Raw genomic sequence first — 11,053 nt, forward strand, 5'->3', positions numbered from 1 at the left:
GAAAAAGAAAGAAGGAAGGAAGGAGAAAGAAGGAGGGGAAGGAAGAAAGAAGGACGGAAGGAAAGAAGGAGAAGGAAGGAAGGAAGGAAAGGTCCAGCATGATTGAGGAAAGACGTTTTCCATCACTGCCAAACAGACGTCATGGCGTCGTTTCAAAATCCATCCCCTTCATTGCAGGCTTCTGTCATCCGATCACCGGAGCTTCTCTCTGGGCAAACGTTGAGAGATAAATTAAAAACATGAAAATAACCAGCCCGCAAACGATAAGGGGGGGGGGAGGAAAACCCAGCAGCAGCAATAGCCGCCCTGAAAAAGGGAGCAAAATCCCCTCAGAAAAATCTAGGTTTCTTTTTTATTTTTTGGAGAGCGCACACGCTGGGTTTTCGGCTTTGAACCGACGGCAGGGACGTCGCTAGGCGAGGCCTCTCTGGGGAGGCCCTGTCAGGATGGAGCCGAGGCTCCACCAACTCCGCCTTCCCTCGAGGAGCGCCTGTCAGTTTCCACGAGCTGCAAAGCCGAGATAAAAACGACTTCCAGTCAGCTGGCTTTGGTGCTTTGAGGCTTTGAGGGACCGGGAGGCTGGGAGTTCCAGTCACGCCTCAGGCATGGAAACGGATTGGGGGACTTTGGGCCAATCACCAGGAGACGGGGAGTTCTAGTCCCACCTTAGGCATGAAAGGCAGTTTGATATCTTTGGGCCAATCGACAGGAGGCTTGCAGTTCTAGTTGCGCCTCAGGTATGAAAACTGATTGGGTGACAGGAAACGGGGAGTTCTAGTCCCGCCTTAGGCATGAAAACTGATTGCCTGACTTTGAGCCAATTACCAGGAGACGGGGAGTTCTAGTCCCACCCTAGGAGTGAAAAGCAGCTAATGGACTTTGGGCCAATCACCAGGAGACTGGGAGTTCTAGTCCCTCCTTTCCCATGAAAGGCAGCCGAGTGGATTTGGGCCAATCAGTGGGAGACTGTGACTTCTAGTCCCGCCTGAGGCATGAAAACTGATTGGGTGACTTTGGGCCAATCACCAGGAGATGGTGAATCCTAGTCCCGCCTTAAATATCAAAGCTGACTTTTGGCCAATCACGAGACGGCGAGTTCTCGTCCCGCCTTACGCCTCAAAGCCAGTCTCTCTCAACCCAGGTTGGCTGGGGCAGGGCCTGGGCAAAGTTGGCTCTTCTGTGACATGTGGACTTCAACTCCCAGAATTCCTTAGCTAGCCTGATTGGCTCAGGAATTCTGGGAGTTGAAGTCCACAAGTCATAGAAGAGCCCACTTTGCCTGCCCCTGGGCTGGGGAATTCTGGGAATTGTAGTCCGCACCTCTTAAACTTCCCGAGTCAATAGGAAGCCAAAATGAAGGGTGGACCTACCGCAGGGGCTGGATCCAGGTTGAAAGGGACCCAAGACAGATGCTCCAGTGTGTGTGAGTGTGTATGTGTGTATAGGCACCTAGGGTTGGGCTAGAAGACCTCCGGGGGTCCCTTCCCAGCTCAGTTATTCCCTGTGCTTGTGTTTTATTCATTGATTTTGTTGGTTTGTTTTGTCTTCTTGTGTGTTTATATGTTGTGTGGAAGCGTCCCGGCCTCACCTCCCTCTTCCTCTCCCTCGCAGGAGCGTTTTGTGGACCTCTACGGGAACGACGCAGCCGCCAAGAGCCGGAAGGGCCAGGAGCGCTTCAACAAGTGGCTGTGGACGGGGGCCACCGTAGCCGGCGTGGTTCTCCTGGGCTCCCTGCTCAGCCGCAAGTAGCTAGAGAGACTGAACGACCGACGACTGACCAACCGCCCAGCCCGTCTCGGGGACGCCTGCCCCGCCCTGCTCCAGCTCCAGCGCTCCTCTGCCGGCCTCGGCCTCTCGTGATCATTCCAGCGGGTTGGGGGGGGAGAGGAGGAGGCTCTGCCTTGCAACACCCCAACCCCCCCCCCCACTTCAACCCCAGGCAACTCCATCCCCTCCCTCCCTCCCTCCCAGCAACTCCCAGACCTCCTCCTGGTGCCATCATCCCCACCGCCACCCCCTCCCCAAAAGAATAATAATCTCAGGTTGTCCCCCTACGCGGGACCCCTGGCTGTGTAGAGGGACAACACAACACAACACACAAAACACACACACACACAGATCCTCCTCAAAGCCTCCCCTTTCCCATTTCCACTTCTGCAAATTAATCCCAATTGCAGATTGTAAAAGACCCCCCTTCGCCCTGTTCCCTAGTGCAGCCCCCTCCCCAGCAGCTGGTGAGAAGGGGGTGATGGTGGGGGTGTTTGCTCCGGAGAGAGGGGAGGGTCTGCCCCACTGCACCCCCCCATCCCCAAGGCTTCGGTGGGTGAGAAGATCCGTCCCCTTTCTCCCCCCGCCCGCCATTCAAAAGTGAACCCTGGACTTTTTAACCGCTCCCTCCCAATGGGCATCGCCATAAATCTGGAACTGCCCGGACGACTACACAACCCATGCGCCTGGGGGGAGAGACAACGTCCAATGTGTTGGGGGGGGGGCTTTTGCCAGGGGGAGGAGAGGAAGAGGGGGTTCAAGGCACAAAAGCCTGCACCCCCAATATTGTCCGTGACTGTGCCCGAGGGCTCTTCTTAATAGCTGGTCGGGGGGGGGGGTGCGTGGCCTGGATCGGTGGTACCCTAAGTGGGGGCGGGGGCTCACTAAGGATGGCCCCTGCCCAGAATCCGGAAGGAGTCGGGAGGCTCATAAATGGAATTAAATTTAGGGGCAGGGTAGCTGCTTTCGGAAGGGACGATGGCTTCAGCTCGGCAGGCCTGCCCAGCCTCCCCCCTTTCTCACTTAGGGGTCCTGCTGTGCCGAGGACAAAACCTGGGTACCCCACGACGGCCGTGGGTGGGTCAGACCCCCTTTAAAGCAGACAGCCCCTCCCCCAAAAAAGAATCTTCCATCCCTCATCATCCTACCCCCTCCTCATCTGGCTGCATGGTGAAGGAAGGGGGGGGGTTGGAGGTTGGGGGGGAGGCCCCGCGCTGCCTTCTCTGCAGCAGCTCCATGAAGGTGTTTACCATCAGCTGCTAATTGCACGCCGGACCCCTCCGGGGAGCCTCCTTGGCGTTGGGCCCAAAGATATTCCAGGAAGAACGGGCGCTTTGGGGGTGGCTGCAGGGGGGGTGGGAGAGGAGGAGGAGAAGGGGACCCTTGGGGGGGGGCAAAGGCAGGTGGGGGGCTCCCCGAGGCTGGGAGAGGAGCAAGCCAAGGGCCAGGGGGGGGGGGGTCAGGAGCTGAAAGGTCGTGGGTAGGGGGTGGGCAGGGGGCTGCACTTCTTTGCCTGCAAGGGTTAGAGTCAGGGAGGGGCTTGGGGATTTGGGGAGGGGGTAGCAGGTGTGTGGGAGGGGGAGAATGGGGCAGGTGGAGTTTTTTAGGGGGAGCAAGCGACAGAGACCGGGGGGGGGGGGGGGGGTTGACATCTCCCTTGAGCTCTGCAGCAGCCGAGGGCATGGGGCATTTTGAGGAGGGGGGGGTCTTTTTCATCCCCGAAAAGCCTCTCTCTGGGCCTTGGGGAGGGGGTCCTTAGCCTAACCTTCCTCATCAGGGGGGGGTCCATCCCATTTGGCCCCCCCAGCAGATTCAAATGACCTCCGACCTTTATTAACCTCCCCCTCCTCACAGAAAAAAAGCCCCCCCCCTCCGTCCCCGAAGATATACGACAAGATCAGTTGTATATATATTGGAAGACTAGTTTTTATTCAGTTGTGAATACAATAATAACTATTTTTGTTAACCGTATGTCTGTATTTATGTGTTTTGGCTGTGCTTGCCCCCCCTCCCTCTGCCCCATTCAAACCCCCACCCCGAGCCCCACCCCCATTGATTGCAAAGGCAGCCTGTCTTGGGGGGGGTGTTCCCCGCTCCCCCCTCTTTTCCCAGCCTGCCAATCCATCCTCCAACGATGCCCTTATTAGAGAAGAAGAAAAAGAGATGAAACTGAATTTGAAGACAGATGACAATGATTATAATAATAATAATGATGATAATAATAATAATAATAATAAAAAGAAACCTGTGGTGTTTGAGCCGAGCTTCCTGTCTGGTTCTTGGGTCCCACTTTTTTTCCTTTCTCGAGGGGGGGGGGGCGGTGGGCTCTCCGAGGCAAAGCTGCTTCGCAGGAGATGGGCTGAGCCGGAAGGAGAGATTTGGAAAGGGACCTTAGAGGTCATCTAGTCCAGTGTTTCCCAACCTTGGCATCTTGAAGAGATCTGGACTGGCTGGGGAATTCTGGGAGTTGAAGTCCAGATCTTTTCAAGTTGCCAAGGTTGGGAAACACTGTTCTAGTCCATAAGAACTTAAGAAGAGCCCTGCTGAATCGGGCCAAAGCCCATCAAGTCCAGCATTCTGTGTCCCACAGTGGCCCACCAATGGTCCATGGGGTTCTTGAGCAGAAAGAGAAGGCAAGACTCTCCCTTTCACTTGACCCCCAACAAATGGGACCCAAGGGAATCCTGCCTGCCTCAACCAACACAGAGGTCGCACTTGGACATCCCTGAATCTGTCCAGGCCCAGAAGGATTGGCCAAGGCAGAAGAGCTCTTTCCCCATCCAGGGACCCCACACCAGATGGGTTTAACTACAGCACCCATTGCCTCCAACCTAGAGCCAGAGAGATGGGATGCTGTAGACCAGGGGTTGCCAAAAGACCCTTCTGGTCTCCTCCAACTCTATCATTCATGGCTGGATGAAGAATTCTGGGAGTTGAAGTCCATAAGTCTTAACGTGGTCATGGTTGGAGACTGACTTGACCCTTCTGGCCTCTCCCAACTCTATCATTCATGGCTGGCTGAGGAATTATGGGAGTTGAATCCCACAAGTCTTAAGTGGCCATGGTTGGAGACACCTGACTTAGATGACTCTTCTGACCCCTTCCAACTCTATCATTCATGGCTAGTTGAGGGATTCTGCCCAAGGTTGGAGACCCCTGGTCTAGCTGAATGAAAAGAAGGACCAGGGGAGACATGATAGCAAGTCTTCCAATATCGGGTGGCCACAAAGAAGAAGGAGTCAAGCTATTTCTCCAAAGCACCTGAGGGTAAAACATGAAGCAATGGGTGGAAACTAAACAAGGAGAGAAGCAACCTAGAACCAAGGAGACATTTCCTGACAGTGAGAAGAATTAACCAGTGGAACTGCTTCCCTCCACAAGTTGTGGGTGCTTCATCTCTGGAGGCCTTTAAGAAGAGACTGGAGAACCATTTGTCTGAAATAGTGTCTCCTGCTTGAGCAAGGGCTGGACTAGAAGACCTCCAAGGCCCCTTCCAACTCTTGTTACATACACTGTTCTATCTAAAGGGAGACACGGTCTGAATTCTATCTTTATTCTTGACACATGTCTTTTATGTACACTGAGACAATATGCACCAATGACAAATTCCTTGTGTGTCCAATCACACTTGGCCAATCATTCTGTTCCTTTTCCTTTTTCTATTCTATTTTAGTCTATTCATCCCATCCTAATATTCTATTCTATTCCTTTTCTTATTCTATTCCTTTTCCTAGTCTACTCACCCCATCCTATTTTTTATTTTTTTTAAAAACAAATTTAATAATGAACAAATAACAAGACACAAAATGAATTAGTTTAATACTTTACAATTCTGTTTCCGTTGATTCCTTCTTTTTCTTAAACGTTAGTGCAATTTTTTTTCCTTTTCTACCCAACTATATAATTTCCCCCAAACTGTGTAGTAGTCTTTATTTTGTTTATTCTGTAATTCATATGTTAATTTGCTTAATTTAGGACAATCCAGTTTAGTCTAGTCTAGTCTATTCATTCCATCCTAATATTCTATTCCTTTTCCTAGTCTACTCATCCCATACTCATCCCATCCTAATCTATTTTATTTTATTTATCCCATCCTAATATTCTATTCATGCCCCTTTACAGACCTCTTGGAAATGGGGTGAAGTCGACTATGGTTCAAAGTTTTTGGGGTTTGGGGAAGAAGCCACAGAGTCGAGGAGACTCTTAAACTACAATCAAAACAGTTCTCAACAACATAGCCAAGAAGGCTTCAATCCTATGTAGCTTCTGCTCTAGCAATCTCTCACTACTTACCAGAGCTTACAAAACTTTCACCAGACCCATTCTAGAATACAGCTCATCTGTTTGGAACCCATATCGCATCTCAGACATTAACACTCTTGAAAATGTCCAAAGATATTTCACCAGAAGAGCCCTTCACTCCTCCACTCGCAACAGAACCCCCTACAAGACTAGACTTTCAATCCTGGGCCTAGAAAGCCTAGAACTAAGACGCCTTAAACAAGATCTAAGTCTTGCCCACAAGATCATATGCCTGAAACGTCCTGCCTGTCGGCGACTACTTCAGCTTCAACCACAACAACACAAGAGCACACAACAGATTTAAACTTAATATTAACCGCTCCAAACTTGACTGTAAAAAATATGATTCAGTAACCGAGCTGTTGAAGCGTGGAACTCATTACCGGACTCCATAGTGTCATCCCCAAACCTCAAACAGTTACCCTTAGATTATCCATGGTTGACCTCTCCAGATTCCTAAGAGGTCAGTAAGGGGCGAGTACAAGTGCACTAGAGTGCCTTCCGTCCCCTGTCCTATTGCTCTCCTATATCTCCTATACCTTTCTTCTATTCCTATATCTCTTCTTCTATTCTTTCATTGATATGTTCTATTACTATATCTTCTCTCCTATTCTTTCTTATACTATGCATATACCCACTAAAACCCTCATTGTGTATTGGACATAATCAATCAATCAATAAAATCATTTAAAAGTTGCAGCCTTGGTGGGAGATCGTTGAAGAGGCCGGTTTGAATGACCCATTCCAACCCAGGTTTCCCGCAGAAGATCTAAAAGGATTATTTCCCAAAGCTGCATAGCCTTGGTTGGAGATCCTTGAGGGACGCCTGCTTGCGTTGACAAATTACATGCCAGGATCCCTGTGGATGGCAAGGCCGGGTGTTTGCAGGGGAAGGGAACGGAGGCCCCGGCTTGTTCAGATAATCCCCACATGCCGTTTACAGCGTCCCCTGGACGATTCCAGAGGACGAGGCTTTTAATGGGCCCCAGAGGGCCCCTGCGATGCTGCAGAAACCGGAAAAGGTCCATTATGAGCGGAGGTCTCGTGTTTCTGGCCAGCCAGGGCCTGACACCGCCTGACACATCAAAGGGCAGCCCTTCAACCTCTCTGCGGCCCCCCTGGCTAGGAAGAGGCTTCGGAGCAGGAGGGGGAAGCATTGCGGTCTCTCGGTGGTGGCCGCGGTTGGAGAGAAATTGCTTTGACCACAGCAGGGCAAAGCAGGAGGCCACAGCGTTGCATCATCATCATCATCATCATCATTATTATTATTATTATTATTATTATTATTATTACTATTTTTATTATTTTTATTACTTTTATAGAAACATAGAAGTCTGATGGCAGAAAAAGACCTCATGGTCCATCTAGTCTGCCCTTATACTATTTTCTGTATTTTATCTTAGGATGAATATATATTTATCCCAGGCATGTTTCAATTCAGTTACTGTGGATTTATCTACCACGTCTGATGGAAGTTTGTTCCAAGGATCTACTACTCTTTCAGTAAAATAATATTTTCTCCCGTTGCTTTTGATCTTTCCCCCAACTAACTTCAGATTGTGCCCCCTTGTTCTTGTGTTCACTTTCCTATTAAAAACACTTCCCTCCTGGACCTTATTTAACCCTTTGACATATTTAAATGTTTCAATCATGTCCCCACTTTTCACTTCTGTCCTCCAGACTATACAGATTGAGTTCATGAAGTCTTTCCTGATACGTTTGATGCTTAAGACCTTCCACCATTCTTGTAGCCCGTCTTTGGACCCGTTCAATTTTGTCAATCTCTTTTTGTAGGTGTGGTCTCCAGAACTGAACACTGTATTCCAAATGTGGTCTCACCAGCATTTATTTATTTATTTATCTATCTATCTATCTATCTATCTATCTATCTATCTATCTATCTATCTATCTATCTATCTATCTATCTATCTATCTATTTCAGAACAGTAATAGCACAATATATAACAAATCTAATAATTAAAAGTCACTAAAAACCCCTTATTTAAAAAGAAACATAAACACAAACATACCATGCATAAACTGAATCGGTCCGGGGGAGATGTCTCAGTTCCCCCATGCCTGGCGGCAGAGGAGGGTTTTAAGGAGTTTACGAAAGGCAAGGAGGGTGGGGGCAATTCTAATCTCCGGGGGGAGCTGGTTCCAGAGGGTTGGGGCCGCCACAGAGAAAGCTCTTTCCCTGGGTCCCGCCAGACGACATTGTTTAGTCGACGGGACCCGGAGAAGGCCAACTCTGTGGGACCTAACTGGTCACTGGGATTCGTGTGGCAGAAGGCGGTCTCGGAGATATTCTGGCCTGATGTCATGAAGGGCTTTATAGGTCATGACCAACACTTTGAATTGTGACCGGAAATTGATCGGCAACCAATGCAGACTGCGGAGTGTTGGAGTAACATGGGCATATTTGGGAAAGCCCATGACTGCTCTCGCAGCTGCATTCTGCACGATCTGGAGTTTCCGAACACTTCAAGGGTAGCCCCATGTAGAGAGCGTTATAGTAGTCGAACCTCGAGGTGATGAGGACATGGGTGACTGTGAGCAATGACCCCTGGTCCAGATAGGGCCACAACTGGTGCACCAGGCGAACCTGGGCAAATGCCCCCCTCGCCACAGCTGAAAGATGGTTCTCTAATGTGAGCTGTGGATCGAGGAGGACACCCAGGTTGCAGACCCTCTCTGAGGGGGTCAGTGATTCCCCCCCCCAGGATGATGGATGGACAGATGGAATTGTTCTTGAGAGGCAAAACCCACAGCCAGAGAATAACAAGAGCGTTGGATGGGACCTTGGAGGTCTTCTAGTCAAATCCCCCTTTTGAATCATCAATCAATCAGAATAGAGCTGGAAGGGACCTTAGAGATCTTCTAGTGCAACCCCCTGTTCAATCAATCAATCAATAAGAATAGAGCTAGAAGGTACCTTGAAGATACTGTAGTCCAACCCCCTTTTCAATCAATCAATCAATCAATCGGAATTGGGCTGGAAGGAACCTTAGAGGTTCTTCTAGTCCAATACCGTTTGTTCAAATCAATCAATCAGAATACAGCTGGAAGGGACCTTGGAGGTATTCTTGTCCAATCCCCTGTTCAATCAATCAATCAGACTAGAGCTGGAAGGGACCTTGGAGTTCTATCTGCTACAATGTCCTTCCAGTCAACGACTACTTCAGCTTCAACCACAACAGCACACGAGCACACAACAGATGCAAACTCAAAGTGAACTGCTCTAAATTTGACTGATTCCTGATTGATTGAACAGGGAGTTAGACTAGAGCTTGACGGGACCTTGGAGTTCTAGTCTAACCCCCTGTTCAATCAATCAGAATCAGTCAAATTTAGAGTAGTTCACTTTGAGTTTGCATCTGTTGGGTGCTCATGTGTTGTTGTGGTTGAAGCTGAAGTAGTCGTTGACGGGAAAGACCTTGTAGCAGGTGATTTTATGGACTGTGCTTAAGTCATGTGTAAGGCGACGTAGTTCTAAGCTTTCTAAACCTGGGATTGGAAGTCTGGTTTCATAGGGAATGTGGTTGCAAGTGGAGGAGTGGAGGGCTGGATCCGCCCAGCCCTCTCTCTGCCTTGTGGGCTGGCTGTTGGCATCATGAACTTCTCCTCAACCCTGGGAGCTCCACCCAATGCCCAAAGCCCAGCGCAGGAGGCCAGCAGCTGTCTTGCCTGTGCAAAGGCCGAGCAGGGCCGGCTCCTTCCGGCTCCCCTGGATCACCGCCTCCTCCACGCCTCTCGCATGGCCCCGGAGTTGTTGTCGCAAAAGGCCAGGAAAGAGCGCAGCGGGCATCCAACCAGGGGCAGAGCAGCAGCAGCCCCACCCAGGGATCCTGGCCATTGGGGAGGGAGGGGGGTACTGCAGGCAGAGGTCTAGAGGGGAGGCTCCGGGAGGGGGAGGGCAAGGGAGGAGGAACAGCTGGGCTGGAGCAAAGGCGCCCTCTGCTGGGAAGAGCCCTTCGGTGCAGAGGTGCCCAAACGTAGCTATGGGAATCAATCCATCCATCAATCAGAATAGAGTTGGAAGGGACCATGGAGGTCTTCTAGTCTAACCTCCTGCTCAATCAATCAATCAATCAGAATAGAACTGGAAGGGACATTAGAGGTCTTCTAGACTAACTTCCTGCTCAATCAATCAATCAATCAAACTAGAGCTGGAAGAAACTTTAGAGGTCCTCTAGTCCAGTGATTTTCAACCAGTGTGCCGTGACACACTAGTGTGCCGCGAGACATGGTCAGGTGTGCCGCGAAGCTCAGAGAGAGAAAAAAAGAAAGAAAGAGAGAGAGAAAGCAAGCAAGAGAGAGAGAAAGACAGAGAAAGAAAGCAAGAGAGAGAGAAAGCAAGAGAGAGAAAGAAAATAAGAGAGAAAGAAAGCAAGAGAAAGCAAGAAAGAAAGAAAGAAAGAGAGAGAGAGAGAAAGAGAGGGAGGGAAGGTGGGAGAGAGAAAGACATAGAGGGAGGTAGGGAGGGAGAGAGAAATAGAGCAAAAAAGAGGAAAGAAGGAAGAGAGAAAGAAAGAGGGATGGAGAGAGAGAGAAAAAAAGAGGAAGGGAGAGAAAGAGGGAGGGAGAAATAAAGCGAAAGGATGAGAGAATTTTTTGTCCAAACTTTTTTTAGCCCCCCCCCCCCCCCCAATGTGTCCCATGGTTTTGTAAATGTAAAAAATGTGCCGCGGCTCAAAAAAGGTTGAAAATCACTGCTCTAGTCTTACCGCCTGCTCATTCATTCATTCAATCAATCAATCAATCAATCAATCAATCAGAATAAAGCTGGAAGGGACTTTAAATAGTGTCTATGCATCTGTGATGTGTGTGTGTGTGTGTGTGTGTATGTATACTTAAATTCACCCTGCCTTTTAAAGTCGAGACCAAATTGTCCCTCCGTCCTTTTCACTCTGCAGGAAACGTGGCACGTGGCCTGGCCAATCTCAGCCAGCCCCCTTTCCCTCCCAGACGGTGACGTGAAAAC

General features: G+C 49.7%; 1 protein-coding gene across 2 annotated transcripts in view; it reads left to right on the forward strand.

Annotated features, from left to right (window-relative positions):
- BCL2L1 (BCL2 like 1) overlaps window positions 1-3,116 on the forward strand; it is a 67,224-nt gene extending 64,108 nt beyond the window's left edge. For both annotated transcript variants that reach the window (XM_070744360.1, XM_070744361.1), the window contains exon 3: window positions 1,612-3,116. In XM_070744360.1, coding sequence (XP_070600461.1) covers window positions 1,612-1,749 — 138 coding nt within the window. In that variant the 3' untranslated portion in view covers window positions 1,750-3,116. The remainder of the gene's footprint in view (window positions 1-1,611) is intronic.
- The last annotated feature ends 7,937 nt before the right edge of the window (window positions 3,117-11,053 follow it).

The sequence above is a fragment of the Erythrolamprus reginae genome, chromosome 3 (genome assembly GCF_031021105.1).
Source record: "Erythrolamprus reginae isolate rEryReg1 chromosome 3, rEryReg1.hap1, whole genome shotgun sequence".
NCBI lineage: Eukaryota > Metazoa > Chordata > Lepidosauria > Squamata > Dipsadidae > Erythrolamprus > Erythrolamprus reginae.